The 18,769-nt window shown below is 40.7% G+C and overlaps 1 protein-coding gene across 1 annotated transcript; it reads left to right on the forward strand.

Moving 5' to 3' along the window:
- The first annotated feature begins 1,628 nt into the window (after nucleotides 1-1,628).
- Nucleotides 1,629-18,265, forward strand: PWP1 (PWP1 homolog, endonuclein). Its single transcript, XM_030960815.1, has 15 exons — nucleotides 1,629-1,761; nucleotides 1,841-1,899; nucleotides 4,051-4,208; nucleotides 4,640-4,725; nucleotides 6,312-6,408; nucleotides 7,947-8,057; nucleotides 8,818-8,948; nucleotides 9,515-9,585; nucleotides 11,688-11,784; nucleotides 12,662-12,723; nucleotides 14,436-14,547; nucleotides 15,885-15,975; nucleotides 16,345-16,466; nucleotides 16,911-17,016; nucleotides 17,745-18,265. Exons 1-15 carry the CDS (start codon nucleotides 1,696-1,698, stop codon nucleotides 17,858-17,860), a joined length of 1,485 nt encoding a protein of 494 aa, XP_030816675.1. The 5' UTR covers nucleotides 1,629-1,695; the 3' UTR covers nucleotides 17,861-18,265.
- Nucleotides 18,266-18,769: the final 504 nt, after the last annotated feature.

Genomic DNA, 18,769 nt, shown 5'->3' on the forward strand with positions numbered 1-18,769 from the left:
CTCTTTCAGCCACATTTCCGTGACTACCAAGGCACCGTGGAAAACTAATACCTTTAATAGAATAATTTTTCTTTTGAAAAAAAAAACAGTTGCACATCCCCCAGAAAGTGTATGACACAGAGAGGTGTTGGACTCACCCAGCATTTATGAACTGGGTCTTAGAAGAAAAATAATTACAACTAACTGCAGCTCTCCAAGCTATAATATCCACTGTGCACAATTGCTACTTATTTTCCGTCCTTCCTCCTTTTCCAGCTGTCTTTTCTTTGGTACTTCTGCTGTTGAGCCTCCCCACAGTGCACTGCTAGCTTGTGATTATGTACACGATGGGACAGAAGGTAGAGCTTGTGTGCCCCCTCCGAGCATGGCTTCAGTAAAAACAAATCTGGTCCCACTTTGTTCTGCAAACCTCCACGCTGTAAATGTATACATCTGAAAAAAACCTCCAAATATCCAGGAATCACAGCCACTGGCTTTCTTCCTCTTGGCTGCCTAACACTCCCCTCTGCCCATCCTTTGAGAATAGCAGCCACTTTCACAAAACTTCCCCTGGAATCTGAAGGAAGACTGAAGGTCACGCTGTGGCCGATTAACGCACAGGAGGACAAGAAGGATTTCTTGACCACTGTTAAGAGAAGATGGCCAGCAAAGCAAATAAATACAGCCCAGCAAAAAGGCAAGCATGCCAAAATGCAGGATTACAGGTAGGACTAGGATGTCCATGCCACAGGTTGCTACAAGGAAAAGCTAGAAGGATCCAACTTCTGCCTTGGTATGTTTATGCCTACATTAAGACAAAAACACAGCATATTGGTGAAATGAAGGGGGAAGTGAAAAGGTAGTAATATTTTGTAGATTTTTATTTCTCTCTCATGCCAGAACCACAGAAGAATCAGGATAAAAAAATAATGCAAATGCCACAGTGGTGTTGTGGATGGAATAACGAGGCCATTTTATCTGCCCAGCGGCAGTTTGGTTACTGAGTTGAGAAACACTCATTCTCCTTCCTCAGCTTCCCATCACTGTACTTTGCACTGAATTAAGATTCCAGTGATGTGAACAGCAGTGATTTCTGCATGTTAGTAAGAGAGTACCTTCCTGTACGTTCCAACTGGCATTTAATTAATTTCCTCTGATTTAATGAGTTAGCTCGTGTGGGAGAGCAGAAAGCAGCCGCTCCTGCGGAGACGCCGGACCCTCACAAGTCCCTGCCCCTCCCTGTTGCCATTGACTCCACGCTCTGATTTCTTTTCCTTGGATAAATCCTAGCGACCAATATCAAAAAAGGCCTTTCTGAACTTCTCATGTCGGTGAATTGCCTCCGGGATATCTCGGTGGCAGGGCAGCGAGGGAGGCCGTGACCCAGAGCACGCGAAGGCTGGACTCGCTGCTCTCAGAGGGTTTATTGCAATTGAACTGATCCCAGGACTCCGCACAAATCCCGCACAACGGGCACTCGCAGCGCCCGCGTCCCCTGAGGCGGCACCGCCCGCCCCTCAGGCCCCGCCCCGCCCCTCAGGCCCCGCCCCGCCCCCACAGGGCCCGCCCATCTCTCGGAGCCGCGCCACCAGCCCGGCGCGCGGGGATGACGTCTCCGCCCCCACCCCGTTCCTCGCCGTTGCGGGCGGCCGCTGCTCTCGTGACGTCACTGCGGCGCGCCGGGCCGCTCGCACGTGTGGCGGTGGCGGTGCCGCCATGAGCGGCCCCGTGCCCTGCGCCGCCTGGGTGCGGCGCGGCGTGGCCAAGGAGACGCCCGACAAGGTGGGGCCGGGGATGGGGTCGCGCTGAGGGAACCCGCCCACCCCCGCCACCGCCCTCACCCCTCTGTGTCCGCCCGCAGGTGCAGCTGAGCGAGGAGGAGCTGAAGGGTCTCATCGAGGAGGCGCAGGACAGGCTGGGGTGAGCCGGGGCAGCGGGAGGGACTCGCCGCCACTCTCGGGCTCTGCTCGGCCGCTCAGAGAGCCGGCGAGGGGAGCGGGCGGCCCTAGCATGGGGGAAGCGCAGCCCGGGGGCTGCAGCGAGGGCCGGGGAGCGGCAGCAGGCAGCGCGGATTCCTCCTGGAGACACCGTGCCAGGGCAGCCTGGCGGCCGGGAGGGCCAGCGGGGGAACATCGGGTGCGGCAGGTTGGGAGGAACATCGGGTGCTGCCGTCGTGGACGTGCGGTTCCTCAGCTGTCACTGCGGGCTGTCCCTGGCAGTGATGGGCATGGCGGGGCCTGGCGCTCGCTGGAGCTCCTATTCCCGCCTACAGTGAGAATTAAGGCGCTGGGTTTGTAACTGTGGCTGCTTTGGACGTGTGGCAAAACCGAGACTTTGACCGAGTCCCAAACTGACCGGGAAAAAGGATGCCGAGGGTGGGACAGGACAGTCTAGGCAGAGAGGGCACAGTGGAGATCAGAGTGACGGGGCATTCGTGCTTTGGTAAAAAAAGCAAAACATCACTCAGGGGTGTGTTTATGTTGCACAGTGAAACTGGAGGCATCACAGCTCTCCCCTCAGCACTGAGAGCCCTTCGTTATGTAGTTGTGTTAAGTATTGTCACTCTGCTTCTAAGAAAGATGTATTTACAAAACTAATGCAAGAAGTGACGTATTTAGGAGACACAGTAGAAGACAAGAAAGAAATGTCTTTCTTTTGTCTAGAAAGAATGGGGGATTGAGGTCTCATTCCATTTTCTGTTAGATCTGTTCATAGATTTAGGCTTCTGAGTGTTTCAGCTGTGTGGGGTGTGTGGTTGTGCCACAGTGTGTGTGGTTGAACAGATGCAACAGGTAGCAGAAAAAGTTTTTATAGTTTGATGAATATTGTCCACCGTGTTTCTGTTGGATGTATCAGTGACACTACTGATACACTACAGAATGTATTGTCCCAGGATGTATTTTATTCTGGTTTTTCTGGTTTTGGTTATTTAATGGTTCCAAAATAATCTTAAACATTTGGAAGATTCTCACATTGTGTTAATTTCTTAACTGCTTAATGTTTCTGTTTTCTGTGGAGTTATTTGTTCCTCCTTTCTATGTGTAAGCTTTTGGTTTTCTGAGTGATTTCCCTTCTCTTGCAATTTCAAAAGCATGGAAAGATTTGAGGTGCTGTTTTTTATGCATGCTATAAACTTCAGGATGGACCATCTGAAACAGCTGATCTATTTATAATTTGTTGTACTTTGCAGAATTTGTTGCAACACCTCACTTTTTCCCTGTCCAAAGATCACAAATCACACTTGGATTTAGTTATTTTATTTAATTGCCTTGTTATTCGTCTCTAGCTGTGTTGCTAATGTGAGGTGTTTATTTTACTGAACAAATTAGGAAAATTAGCTTTCTGATATTTAATTTAGAAGCTGTATCTGAGAACCGCCTTGGCTCATTGTTGCTTGGGAATTTTGTGTGCAGGACAGAAATACAGTATGTTGAGCAGGGGTGAGTTTCTTTGGAACATGCTCCATTGGGACATCTTGGGTGTTTGATATCTTCTCAAACAGTCTTAGTGTGCATTTCCTTCTCCTGAATTCCTTGCATGTAGAATTGATGCCACAAACTTATGATTTTTCTAGATGTTGCATGGTTTACCCCATAAGAAGAATCCACAGTGTGACCTTACCTAATGAATGTTAATCTATGTTATTTTTACTTTGCTTAAGTATTGGAAGTATGAGGAAATTAGGTCTTAAAAAGCTTGAAGAAATGTGGGAATTCTCACACATGACCATGCCTCTGAGTGGGGAAAAGAAAGGAAGGAATACACAGAAGTGGAGAGCTTTGTATCCACAAAAAACATGTAAGAGAAAGGGACTTGCATACACAGTTTACCTTGTTGAGGAAAATATATGCCATGTTTTGTCATGAAAACTTCCTCTGAAAGCCTGAGAGTTACAGATGCCTTGTACTTTAGGAAAGGCTCTAGAAGGAGTGAATGGATTTCGAAATTATTGGCATAAAGACTTGAAAGCCATGTGAGCAGCTGGGACTGCGTGCTGAAATCTCACCAGCAGCCCCCTGGAAGTGTTCTTTGTGTCTGCCACAGTTTCTCAGGGCTGTGATCTTTCCACAGGGATGATGCTGGTGGCAGTGATGAGGGCCAGACAGCAGGTGACACAAATGCACCCGTGCCTGGCAGCAGCACTAAGTCTTCCCAAAACAATGAAGAGCTGTCTGATCATGAACTGGATGAATATGATTTGGACAATTATGATGCAGAGGAATACACGGGTAAGAAAAATTTGTGTGTCAGATGTGCAGTGTAAGTGAAGAACCTTTCCACTTCTTGTTGTACTGAACGCTTTAATATCCTAAGGCTACACTGTGTTAAGTTTCAGAAATTCACAGTTTTAGTGATTTGCTTGTCCCATCATGGGAAGTCATTTATTGAGGGAAACAGTTCAGTGTCCCCCTTGATGACACTAAGATCAAGTGCATGTTGGAAAGGTCACTCTGGCTGCTGTAGTGCTGGAGCAGAGCAGCAGAAGTCCCTGAAAGCACTAAGCAGTTTATTTTACCAAGATGCTTATGTTTGAAACCTGGAAGTTCATGTAGCCCACTCCTGATATTTTGCTGTATAGGTAATACAGGTATTGGTACAGGAGTTTCTAACTTTGCCCATTACAGACATGTATAAAAAGTGTTCTGAAATTCCCATCTAGGTGATTTAAAACTTGGAGACTCTTTGGCTGCTCTGGCAGTATATGGGAGCAATGAAAACGATCCTTACATCACTCTAAAAACCACTGTGAGTACTTTAAAAGTTTTAATTATCTTAAACTGCACAAACTTTAAAATCACTTAAATTTTCCACTCTGCCTTGGGATGTTTAAATGCTTGCAGTCCTTTTTCAAAGGTGTGCCAGAGTTTTGGTTGGATGGTGCTCTTTTATTTTAAGGTTGCTTTGTGCAGTCCCTTCTTTCTGTGCCTTTTGCATTTAAATGGGAGGTTAAGGTGAACTGGCTCCTTACTTAAACCATGCACTTCTGTACATGGAGTGGTTTTTCACCTGCCTAGTGGGTCATAGAAAATAACAAGTCTCAGGCAGCTAGTGGCCAAAATTAGAAAATTTCGCAGATTACAAGACTCTTGCACCTTCCACCAGTTTGTGTAAGGAATCAGGCCGAGGTGGACTCTGGAGTCAGGCAAGGCGTCTAATATATCAGTGTTCTGTGTATAGATATGTGTGTGTGTGTGTGTGTGTATGTACATACGTATGTATATCTATCTATCTATCTATCTATCTATCTATCTATCTATCTATCTATCTATCTATCTATCTATCTATCTAAATAGTACTGTGTCATTGGCTGCTTCTGGCTGTGTTAGTTTCCAGTCAGATGGGGAACATCTTTGTAGAAGCTGGGTTTGTAGACATACAGAAAATGAACACCTTTTTTCTCAAAAGAAGAGCAAGCTTTTCTTCCTATGCTCAAGTTCCTTGCCCAAATTCTGAAAGTTCTTCAATGTGCATTTTCTGTTGTCATTTGATATTTACTACTGGAACTGTTGAAGACTATGTATTGCGTGACCTTAAGTGAATTCAAAGAATTGCAGGACTTGATAGAATTCAAATATTGAAGTATGCTTGAAGTGAATTAAAAAAACAAAACAAAAGCTTACAATGAGAAGTCCACAAAGAATTGTATGTGTTGAAGATGGGAAGGATGGTACTCTGTGTAAGATTGTTGACTTCTGTACAGTTCTTAATTTTTCACAACAAAAATTCCCAAGTTCCTTCCATTCCTCAGTAACAATGAAAATCAGATAAGAGGTTACATCTGTTCTGGTACAGCTGAATGCCTGGTAGTGCTGTTGGCAGTACTTCTTGGGAAATATTTTCCAGGAAGTAGACAGTGGAAGTATTTCGTGGATGTGAGAAGCAGCTGCAGCATTCTTATTGGGTAAAATGCTGTTATATTATATAAGTGGTCAAGGCACAGGAGCACAAGGGAAATCACCTTTGTTTGTGGACTCCTGATGATTTTCCTTTCAGCAATCAGCTTCATCAGGATAGCCTTGAAATATGTGTATATTGATAATATATATTGTTTAATTATATTTGATAATTAAACACCTCTACAAACCCACCTATGTTCACATAAAGTCCTTCAATCTAATTTAAGGACTATTCACTCTCCCAAGAATTGGGTCTGGTTCTTGCTTTTCTCTGTTCAGCGCCATAACATGGTTTTAGATGTGTGGGCATTGGTGTGATTTTTGAGTATTTTCAGCTGGGGTTCAAAATTACTGATTCCAGCTTTTGAACATGTGTAGTTTCATGCTTTTGTGTGCTTTGCTCAACACCCCTCGTCTTCTCTTTTTGCTGTTTAGGAGCAATATGAACAGGAGGACTTTTTGATTAAACCCAATGACAATCTTGTCCTTTGTGGCAGAGTTGATAAAGACTGCTGTAGTTTGGAGGTCCATGGTGAGTAAAATAGTGAACATAGGAAATGTCTTGCCTAGCATGTGCCGTGTGGCTGTGTTGAAAAGGGAGTGGGTTGGTTTTGAGAAGGATTTTTCTCCGCCTCTGCCTTGTGTTTTGTCCTTGTCTGTATCATGGTGCTTTAGCTACTTTTCAGGACTAGAGTATTTCCTATGTAGTTATTGTTATTTAAAGAATAGCTTGCTTCTTTCAGGCTGTATAGCAAGAAATTTCCTTATTTCATTTCTTAAAACTTTTAGGAAATACGATGGCATTTTTATTCTCTGAACATATGCTCTTCATTCCAGTCTTACTTTCCATATCCTGCAAGCATCCTCTAGTGGTTTGTTTTGGTGTTTTTTTTTTCTTTTTTGGTTGTTGTTGTTGTTTATTTTTTTTTATTTAGCTTTCTCCTCTCCTTGCTTCTTTAAGTGGGCTTTTCACTGCTGGGATTAGAAGAACCAGCACCTTTATCATCATGGTCTAGGAGAGATAATCCCTAATAGGGCCTGAATACTGCTTGTTCTAGAAATAGGTTTACTTCTGCTGTGTAAAAATTTTTCTGTTGCAGCCAATAAATACTACTGAACGTGCTGACATTATCATCTTTGCTTACTGTGGTTCTTTTTGGGAATGTTTCTGGCCACTTGTGCTGTGGTCTGTGTTTCTGTAGGCAGAGTATTTCACTGTAAGCAGCCAACAAGACCAAAATGTGTGAAAGCATCTCTTCAGATACCAGCATGTGGCATTTTCTATGTCTGGAGATGTTTACAAATTTTATTAACTGTAAGTTTATACCCAATATAAACTTACAGAACAATAGCAAAGGCTTCTGCAGTTTCTAAAATTGGGTAACCTTGTCTTAGTTGACTACTAAGATAACTTAGTTAACTGGAGACTTCAGTTAGTATCTGAACATCTGTCATATGCACTGTGATTTTGTGTGCGTGATAGGATGTTATTAAAATAATTAATGGGTTTTCTCTGCTGTCCAATTGGTAAGTTATTTTATTATAATGAGAAAAATAGCTGGCTACAGTGAATTTGTATTTAGTAAATGGCTGCTTTACCAAAACTTTTCCTGTATCTCAGCTACCATCTGCTAAAGGTAACTTCTGACTTCTTCACCTTCCTCTAGTTTGTCTTTTTACCTTGATTTCCCTTTCAACTTCATCTGGAATAATTTTTTTTTGATTGCTAATCCTGTAAAATGAATGTATCCTGATGCAGAAAGTGCTGGATATGGAGCACATATTATGAAGAGATCTTACAAACAAAGTAAAAGTATTGAACCTTGACTGAACTTGTCACACCTTTATCTAAAGTACAGAAGAATGTTTATTTTGTGTAATTCTGTGAGGTACAACATTTGTAGAGGGTCTGACCTCTACAGTAAAACTCTGAAGACTCTGTGAATTTTCCTTCTAAATCTTCTTGAGAATTTTGTTTTTTCCACAACTGCCTTTTGTAGAAGTGACCTGCTCATAGTTTTTTGCTTTCCTTCTTCACTGATATCTTGCATAACTTTAATTATTTTTCAGTTTATAATCATGAAGAGGACTCATTTTATGTCCATCATGACATTATCTTGCCTGCTTACCCTCTGAGTCTGGAGTGGTTGAATTTTGATCCTAGTCCAGATGAATCAACAGGTAAATTACAAAGGATACTCTCAGTGTCCAGTTAAAGAATTTTTGCTTGAAAAGCGTGTAAGTGTAATGTTGTCACTAAATAAATTCTTCCTGCAGTACAAAGAAATAAAATCAATGTTAATGTCAAGATAATAATGACTTGAGATAACCAAGATGTTAATATCAGGTATTTTTGCTTGGTGATACAGTCATCTCAGTAATGCTGCTGTAACAAATGCTTTTAAAAAATATTGATTTTATTGCAAACAATTAAGTTATTGTCAGCAGACCTGAGCAATCTCTAAAATCTGCTTTATTTTCTGTTTGCAAACAAAAAGTTGCTTTTGTTAAATTTCTTTATGTCCAGTGCAGTTAATTAAATGTAAGCCACAGCAAAATTTACATATATTTTATATATTTATGTATTTAGTAACATTTTCCTGTGTTTCTCATATTTTTTCTTCCATAGTACAGGGATATGGTTTAGTTTTGTTTGTTTTTTTCCTTTCAAAAACAAACAAAACATGCAACTTTATACAGCTTGTTTAAACAGTTACTTGTACTGAAGGGGAAGGAGAGCAAGTAAATTTTTTTCTGGCAACATCTGCTGTCAGCTGATATCTTTAAATAGCTCCTTGCCAGTTTTAAACATAAATACATTCAAATAGAAGATTGTGGCACATAAATTTTACTTAACCAAAGAAATAAGGATCAGCTGGATTGCCAAACAGACTGTTTCATAACTAAATAAATGTGGTTGCATTTGGTTTTTTGTTTGTAGGAAATTACGTTGCAGTGGGTAACATGACCCCAGTCATTGACATTTGGGACCTTGATGTAGTGGAATCCTTGGAACCAGTCTTTTCTCTTGGAGGCAAGAGAGAGAAAAAGAAGAAAAAGAAAGGAAAGAAAGTAAGTGTTGCAAAAAGGTTTACCTGGTTGGATGGAGGAAATTTATTGCAGGGATAATGCCTTCTTTTTTCCTCCCTACAATATTTAAAATGCTAATTGTTCTCTAAATAACTAACGCCTGGAATTAAGAGCAGAACAGGGGTGGGGTGGTGTCCCAGTAAACTTTGAATCTTAACTATTTAAAATTGGAAGTTGCAGGAACTGGCAGTTGCAAGGCCCCAAGCTCAGTTAATTGGGAGGAGAGAGAGGGAACTGCCAGGAGAGTTTAGAAAGAAGCTGAACAAGTTGCACATTAGCTGGAAATAATGAGATTTCTTTTACTAGCCTGGAGGGAATAACCAGTTCTGTAAACCCAGCAGCTGGAGCAATCTGCGATCTGGGGTAGGAGGCAGGGTGCAGGTGGTGCAGAGAGGGTTCTCTCAAAAGCTGTGTTGCAGCAAGTGAGAGTAATTTAATATGAAGCTGTTTGTGAAGGCTTTAGGGAATTCATCCTAATGTGGAGTAATGCTTGATTTGCACTGAAGCTGTAATTTTCAAAAGTCTGTTTATGTTGTGTGTGTACACAGAGTTTATCTTCAGAAGGGACTGAAGGACATACTGATGCTGTGCTTGATCTTTCATGGAATAAACAAAGCAGGTAAAAGAATACTTGAATAACAATGGGTGTTAGAAAATTGCAGTCTCAATTAGGCGAACAGTTTTCACACAAAATCAAAAAACTTGAAAGGACTGCTGAAATTAATGCATTCTTAAAAATACGCTCCTTTTTAATTTTTTTTTTTAACTAGAGTTCTTGATTTATGTTTTTTTTAATACTTGTATATTGCTGCAGGTCATTTTTGATTTGCAGGTTGTCCAGATGAGGGCAGGGCAAAGGTGGGTGTGAGCCATTTGATAAATTGTCTACATTTCACTTGTTCAAGCTGGAGAAGCAGAAGGGCTGCCCTGAGCTATGCTGGTCTGCCAGTGGCCTAAACTACCATTTCAACAAAGACAAGTAGATTTATAGAAGAAAGTCCTTGCTATTCTGTTTTGGTTTTTTTTTCCTTCTGGCTTTTGCCCCAGAACTGTGAACAGGAAAGAGAGTGTAAAAGCCCTAATAGCTCAGTTACAGAAATGCCTCTGGCCTCTAGGCAGAGAAAATTGCCTGAGTTAACTAGAAATGAAGTGCTGCTATAGAAGCAACACAAAACGGGCCCATCTTGGGGCAGAGGTCAAGGACAATGTGCCGACTGAAGTAAAGATGCTGCTGGTTTTTTATTACTTAGGTTGTTGTTAACAGTTCATCTGTCAGAGGATCCTCAGCAGGGGTCTTGAAACTGCTTCAATTAGACACAGGCTGATTTTTTTTTCTTCTGTCATAAATGCCTCTGCCATTGAACATGTACACAGACAACCCTGAATATTCTGATGAGCAGGTGTGAGCCTTCCCTTGTACTGTGTTCTTATCTAGATACTGATGAAGAAAACACCCACACAGACCTCAATAAATGTATATAAATTGCACTCTTAATGTACAGTGTTCTTAAATTAGACACATATGCACAGTGTGACAGTGATCAGTCCATCACTCTTACAAAAGAGGAGCTTTCGTGTACCTAGGAATAGTCTGGTGATAATGCAGACAAGGATGAAAAAAAATTATGGCTTCAGTAGTTAAGTTTGAAATGCATAATTCTGTAATGTGCTGAGTTACAAATTCATTGATACTGGTAGGTATTTCAGGAAATGAAACCAGCCCTGAAGTGGGCAGCTTATGGAGAAAACAAGGAACTCCTTGGAGCAGCTTGTATATAAAATGTTTTATTGTCATTTCTTTGTTTTAAGCAAGGCATGTTGTGACAACTCTCCACAAATAACTTTCTGCCTGTGGGTCATAGTGGTGTTACTGTAAAATGTTCTTACAGCCTTCACTATGCATTTTCTTAACTTTCCTTTGTAACATTGCTTGGGAAAACAGCATTTCCAGGAGAATGTTAACTCTTTCAGTCAGAAACACTTAATATAAAAAGGGGACAGGGAACAGTTTCAATCAGAAACAACATATTGAGGTAATAAATGTGATTTTAAGAGCAATGAAGCAGTTATAGGAAATGTAGTGTGTGCTTGACTGGCATTTAGGGATGTTTTGATTTGTTTTTTCTGATAAAACTTATAAGCTGTTTTTATTGCTGTTAACACAGTTGGTCAAATTCAAGTTGAATTATGGGGTCTGTAAACTAACTGAAATTTTAGTGGTTATGTTCAACAGTCTACAAAGGATATAGTGTTGTGTCTTCAGTAGGAATATAAACAGATATTAAAGAGCAAAATATTTCACAAACAGGTTTGTCAGGTTCTTGGCTGCATGAATATGCAAACAGAACAAAGTAGCATAGGTAGTGTTTAAAAATACTATTCAATGTCAAAGGAAAGAATGTGCTTCAACACCTTTATTACTTTGTTTTGTTTGAGAAATCTTTGAGTAAATGGTATTGTAAGTAATGTCAGGGGAAATAGAAGCAGAGCTGTCATTGTTATAAGTGTTTTATAATGTAATGTAATATAGCCTATTTATAATCTTTACTTAAAACTTAGAATTGCCTTTAGGGAGTTATCCCTCAGGCTTGAGAGGAATCATCTATAGACCACAGTGTACTTGTTCTCAGAATTGAGCACTGTGTGTATTTTGGATTTTTGACCATTATTTCTTTGTATCTGTAGAAAGAATTTTAAAACTAATTTTTGTTCCATTATTAGGAATGTTTTAGCAAGTGCCTCTGCTGACAACACAGTGATTTTGTGGGACATGGCTGTGGGTAAGCCAGCAGCCAGCCTGACATTGCATACAGACAAGGTATGGAATAATTACTGTGTTTCTTCCACTGTAGAATACAGAGAAAAATGTTAACTGCAGTTTTTCATTTGCTGCTTGGTAGTGAACCCTCAGAACAACAATCCTCTAATTTTCTGACATCTGTGCAGAATTGTTTTAGTTTATTAATTAGTCGCTTTTTCAAACAGCACTGTATTTGCTTTTTAAAATGTTATTTAACTTTTCTTTAAACAAGTTAAAAAAGCTTTGTAACAGTTTCTAAAATACCTTTGTGTATTGGCCCTAATGATGGGGAATATAATAGTGCTGGTATAAGCTACAAAAATAGATGTCTGAACATAGGTCAAACTATAACTCTCTTAAGGGAACAATGAGTGTCAGTTACAGTTTGTTCTAGGTGAAAAGGTTTAAAATAAATGATACTAAAATACCGTAGTGATGGGTACTTCAGAAATGAATTAATCTCATAGTAATTAAAATGTAAAAGTTAGTTATTAATAGCTGTAACCTTATTTTGCTGCTAACAAAGTCACTGCCCTTGAGAAACTCCTGATTTTCATTTTTTGTTAACATCTGCATTTTTTCCCCAAACTGGAAGCAGATACCAGATATTCTTTTACCTCCAGCTTTTTTTTTTTTTTTTAATATCTAGGGCAGAAAGGGGGTATGGGGTTCTGTTCAGTCAGATTATATTGGACAACATCTTGTTTTCACCAGGTGGGGGTGTTTGAAATAATGCACGTGTCTTGCACTGATGTTGAGCAATCTGAGTATCAGCAAGCTTAATGGGAGGGTTTTTTGGGGAGGGCTGTGTGCTAGCTTGGGGTTGGGATGGTTGTGCTTTGTTCCAAGAAAGTTCCTGTATTTTATGTGTTACATAAAATCTTCCATTATCTAGGTCCAGACATTGCAGTTTCATCCGTTTGAAACTCAGACCCTCGTTTCTGGATCGTTTGATAAGTATGTCAGGATCATGTTTTCACATGTTGCACCTGGGGAGGGTATTCATATTCATTTAAGTCTTGTGTTTTCTTTCATTTTTTTAATAACTCTGCCAATTTGAGTAATGTTATTTTTTCCAGCAAGGAAGCCAGGTTTGCATATGGCCAGGATGTAGTTTTCCTTACCTCTTTTTCAGGGGTAGCAAATGCTTTAACCATCTGGACTGACATTTTCTGTGCCTGCTCCAAACCAAATTTATTTCTTAATTTGGCCTTATGGCATTTTCTTCATTGGGAACATGTCGCTGTTTATTCCTGTGAAAATTTGCCCAAGTGTTGCCAGCCAGTAAGGCCAGGGTGGAGGCACGAGAGACTTTAAAATCCCAGTTCTCTCCTTCCAGCCTCTGTAGGCACAGCCTAAGAGTAATGGGCTGTCTCCTGTGATTGCAGCCTGGAGATGCTGGGAAATGGTTTGTGTCTGCACACTTGGTCTACTCTGTGGCTGCCAGTTCTTGTCAGTCCTGCCAGCCAAAAAACTCCCTCTCTGTTCTCCCATCTCAATGGAGTAACTTTCAAATTTTATTATATCACCATGATTTTCCTACTTTGAGGTTTTTATTCTGCTTTTAAGACTTTGTCCTTATGTTAAAATAATTTATAGACTTGCCAATCTTTAGCCAAGCCTTTAAGTTCTCTGGCTTCTATTTGTTCTTGCTGCATCTGCTGAAGTATTGGAGGAGGACCTTTTGCTGTTAGGAAGCTGCTTCTGTCTTTTCCCTCTCGACTTTGATAAAAGGAAGCATTAAGTCCAAGCAGTGACTAGCTGCTGATCCCTTTTTAGCTGCCCTTTTGATACATGGACACCTCTAAACTACTGTGTTATCCAGAAACTGAGAGTGCCCTTGTGGATTTTTCCTACAAAGCCTTGCAGGACCACAGGCAATTCAGTGAGCATTGGGCAATGCCTTCATAACCTGGAAATCAGACTTAAAGAAACTGTTGTGTCAAGTGCCTTTAAAAGACCTGGGAAACCTACATCACACTTCTTTAATTATATGATAGAGTGGGAGTGGGTTACACTGAGGATATTGATAGTGGTGAGATGATGCTGGACTGACATGACCACTCCTCCCTTGCATTTGCACCCAGGAGCTTTTTGAGTTGGGACAGATTCTGCAGCCACTCAGCTGAGCATGTGCCTGTAAAGAATCCCAGAGGACCCACTGACTGCCATCCACTCTTTCTCCTTTCTGGAGTACTGTTTCTCCAACTATTTGTTAAGATTGTTGGATTTTTAGAGATTACTTTTTTATTAAGCATATTTGAAAATGTATGCATATGTATGACAAAATGATTTCCTAATTAATGCATCATTACTTGAGTTTACTGAAGTCTGTTCGTAATTAAGTGATATATTTGCATAATTATGGTCTGCTATGTGATGAGTATCTTATGTATTGAGTAAATTCAAGCTCTGCTTAGTTTCTGTAGAGAGGCTGTTGGTAACCAAGATGAAACTTTGAAGCACATGGAAAAATCTTACGCTTATCTGCAAGATTTTAATCTGTTACTGAATTAGAAGACTAAGTAGTGAAGTTGTTTCCATTTAATTTTTTAATTATAGTTTACATGGAGCATCTGTAGATGTCAGTGAGAAAGCAAACTATGTAATGAAGTGTTCTGCCCTGATTTTTTTTTTTTTATTTTATTTCCTGTCCCTTTATCTCCTAGATCAGCAGTGCTGTATGACTGCAGAAACCCCCAGGACAGCCATCGAGTGTGGCGGTTTAGTGGTCAGGTTGAGAGAGTAATTTGGAATCATTTCTCACCTTGCCATTTCTTGGTGAGTACTGCTTTTCTGTTCTGGTTGGTTGTTGCCATGTCATTTAACCTGTGTTAACCTATTTTCTGAACAGGTTTTAGTTCATAATGTTTCTGAATCAGAATGGAGCCGATGGACATTTGGATAGTTTGTGCTGCTTATTATAATAATGCACTCTGGGGGAGGATGTTTTTAGGTAGTTTTTTCAAGAAGTATCTCTAGACCAGCTACTTACTTGGTATCTTCACTGCGACAGTAGACAAGCTATTGCTTTTTCACTGGTGCTTTTTCACTCTGGAGATGACAGCCTTGGTCACGTTGTTGCAGTGTTCAGTGGCTGGGATACATTTTCCTTTGCAGAGAGAGTTTCTGTTGTGTTTCATGCAATGAAGGAACTGCAGCTGAGAAATAGCTAATTAGAACGAAGATCCTGAGTATTAATTCAGTGTTTCAAGTCAGCGCTAGAGGGCACTGTCCTCCTGGCTGGTATGGAGTGATCCACTTCTTTAGGTTGGAAAAGTCCTCTGAGATGGAGTTTAAATGTTAACCCAGCACTGCTAAGTCCACCACTAAACCATGTCTGTTAGTGCCTCATCGACATGGCTTTAAATACCTCCAGGGGTGGGGATTCCACCACTTCCCTGTCCAGCCTGTGCCAGTGCTTGACAACCCTTTCAGTAAAGACATTTTTGCTAATGTCCAATCTAAACTACCCCTGGTGCAACTTTTCTGTTGTTCTATTGCTTATTACCTGGGAGAAGAGACCTACAGCCACCTTGAGTATAAAGGAAAAATATCTTGGTGTTGTTGAGTCTTTTGTAATAAAACTTTGCAACAGAATTTAAAAACAAATCTTCCCTATTATCTCAATGGCTGTCTAGTTCTCTGTTGCTTTGTGTATACAGCCAACAGAAGCGGCTGCTCAGCTCTGTTGGTTTATGATGTGGATCTCTCCTGGTGTAATCACAAAAACTGATGGCTCCAAAAGCCACTAATGGCTCCAAAACTTTGAACTGACAGTAAAGAGACTGAAGGCTCTGTATTTAATTGCCTGACCTGAGGACCAAACTTAGTGGGGCATATCTCTTCAAAATACACTTTAAGACGTTTGCATGGGATTAAAACTTCCATGTCATCGGTGCAGCATAATTGAGGTTCATAGGATAGCTGGGGTACCAGCTGGGTGCAGCCTGACTTTGGGGGTGCAGGCCTGGGAACAGTGTAACATGTCCTAGGGAGAAGCAGTGTCTACCTCAGATCAGAGGGGTTTACCAGAGGGTGGGTGTTACTTCACTGGCAGTTTTTTCCCAGATGAGTGACGGTGGCTGTTTGTTGTTTGAATGCTGTGGTTTCCGTAGGCAAGCACGGACGATGGCTTTGTGTACTGTCTGGATGCTCGCGCTGATAAGCCCCTGTTTACTCTGAAAGCTCACGATGAAGAGGTGTCAGGTAAATTGCCTTTGTGTCCTGTTTGTTCCAAGTGGGCAAGGCACACCCGGAAGATGCCTTTAATCCATAGCACTGAGGTGTAGTGATTCTTTGTTTAACAAGTAAGTTGTGCATGCTAATCATGGTAGCAGGCATGTGAAACAAATCTCTGCTGAGGGGATTGGGAGGCAAAATAGGCCTGCATGGTTCCCTTGGCCCTCACTAAAGTGGCAGCATGGAACTTTCACTAATGTTCTGCTCCTTTGTTCTGGAGTTAGTGTGAGAGGCATATTGGGGTTGTTCTCGTATCTTCACTTCAAAATGTATCCTAATCTCTGTGAAATGGGGATTGCCTGTTGCTCTCACACTGCTGCACTCTTCATCTTCCAGGGCTTCAACTAAGCAGTCAGATCAAAGGGTGCCTTGTGACATCATCTGCTGACAAATACGTGAAAATTTGGGATATCCTGGGAGACAGACCAAGTTTAGTCCATTCCAGGGATATGAAAATGGTATAGTAATATTTATGTATTGATTCTACTAAGTTTTATATATAAACTGTCTGCTTTTTCTTTTTCTGTCTAGTTTAAATCTTGTTCTACCTAAGATCTCATAGGGAAAAATAGTAACATATTCTGGGTAAATCATTCTCATCACAGTGCAGTATTCCATATGGAATTGGCAGAGTGCTTTAAGGCCTTAGAGTCCCAAATTCCAGATACAATGTTCTGAGTAGAACTATGGGTGCTCCAGCTTGCATCTGCTACATTCAAGAAAAAGATGTGAACAACTGTTTATAATTAGCAGCTCTTGACTTTCATTTTATGTTTTTATGAAGGAAGTTTCAGAAACTTAATTAAATTTGTTAAAACTTGCTTGGTGAAAGCATTTTCAGATGACAAATTAATTTTAAGATTTAAAAAAAAATTATCTTTTTTTGTCTCCCACCCTGCCAGGGAGTTTTGTTCTGTGCAGCTTGCTGCCCTGACTTCCCGTTTGTCTTTGCCTTTGGAGGAGAGCGGGAAGGGCTGCGTGTTTGGGACATAAGCAAGATCTCTGCAGGTAATGTTCTAATTTCTTTGAATGTTGTGGTTCTCCCCTTGCTTGCAGGGTGTATTTGTATTCAGTAATGCATTGTGACTCTGACAGAAAACCATAGGTTAGTATTTTTAAATACTCCAAGACTGTATGTGTGGTCACATTTTCAGCTTCAAAAAACATGGGTTTTTTTCTAAATTGGAGAACTGCTTGACATAATTTATGTTCTTGCAGCTGATGTGTAATACCTTATTTCTTACAATACCTATGTTTTGTTTTTTTTCTTGATAGTCTTGATGTGATTTGGTATCATATTTTTTGAGTACTTATGGGAAGAAAAGTGAGGACTGGTTTTGATCACTTGTAGCTACCTGTAACTAAACAGCATGTTTTTTTTTTTGCAGAAGGCTTTTAAGAGCCTATTGGGAACCAGAGACTAAAACCAGAAATAAATTATTCAAACTTAATGATGTGGTCTTCAAACCTCATCAGTTTTAGAGTAATTAGGTACAGAATTATGTAGAAGAAACCTCTAGATGCTCTGGAAGAAAAATAACAGAACTTGTAACTGAAGTATCATAGGCAGGCAATTTTCTGACCTTTAGGTTCAACTCCATACTTGGGCTAAGGGGAAGAGCTTTGAAAGCACAGCAGGTTGGGATTTCTGTTCCATGGTGCTCACCAGGCTGTCCCTGCTGTACTCCTCTTTCCTCTGGGAGAGTAACATGTAAGCAATTCCGTTTGTGTTGCAGTGAATGAAGTTTTTGGAAACAGAGAGAGGCTCATCCTGGCTAGTGCAAACTCTGTGGCTTCCAGCTCCACAGCCAGCAGAAGCAGCAGTGATTTGGAGACAGCAATGGAATCATGATGGACCAAACATCAAAAAGTCAAAGTAATTAATGGGACTACAACTAATGTGTATTCTGCAACTGCCCCTGTTCAGTGAGAGTTCATGGAAACGACTCTTGCAATCTGCAGGGTTCTTCATCTCAGCCAAAGAAAGGTGGTGGTGTGGTTAAGCTCTAAGCTCCTGCCTCTATTACCAGCTCTGAAAGACTGAATTACTTGCTTTAGCCTGAGATAATGATCCCTGAAACAGGGGCTGATGTAAAGCCGATACATAAAATGGAACGGTCACTAGAAGAGCATTCTGTGACCACAGAAGTTTGTTGAATACTGCAAAGAGTTTTATCTTCTACCTTCTAAGGGCGTAAGGAAAAATATTTCATACAACAGTTGCGTAATAAATAAACAAAAGCTGAATTGACTTAAATTACAAGTGTAAATAAATAATTTATCCTTAATTTGAGGCTAGGTTTACAGATTTTGACAGATCTTCCATGTAACTTTTTAAATCTTAAGAGTAGGTCTCAGGCAACAAGTTGGAGTCTCCAAGCAGAATCCTGGAATGTATTTCTAACACAGATATCACCAGTATCAAACCAGAAATAACCCAGCTCTATCCCACCAAGACTAGGGGTTTCTTTGTCCAGGTTCCACAGCACCTGAAATACAGTGACACTGCACATAGGATTGGGGTTTTTTTCTTCACACTCCAGATGTATTTCAAGAGAATTTGAACTAAAATAAGGAGCTGCTACTCAAGGAGGATGAGAGGCTGTCCAGACACATAGTGGGGGTTGGGATCCCAGCTGGTCACTGTTACTGGTGAAAACCTCTATTATGTTCTTAACTCTGTTCAGTCATTTCTGCCTGACACCTGATGGCACAGAGGAAAATTTTAAGTATCAGTTTAACCACCAACTTAAGCCTCTTG

Source organism: Camarhynchus parvulus, chromosome 1A, assembly GCF_901933205.1.
Source record: "Camarhynchus parvulus chromosome 1A, STF_HiC, whole genome shotgun sequence".
Taxonomy (NCBI): Eukaryota; Metazoa; Chordata; class Aves; order Passeriformes; family Thraupidae; genus Camarhynchus; species Camarhynchus parvulus.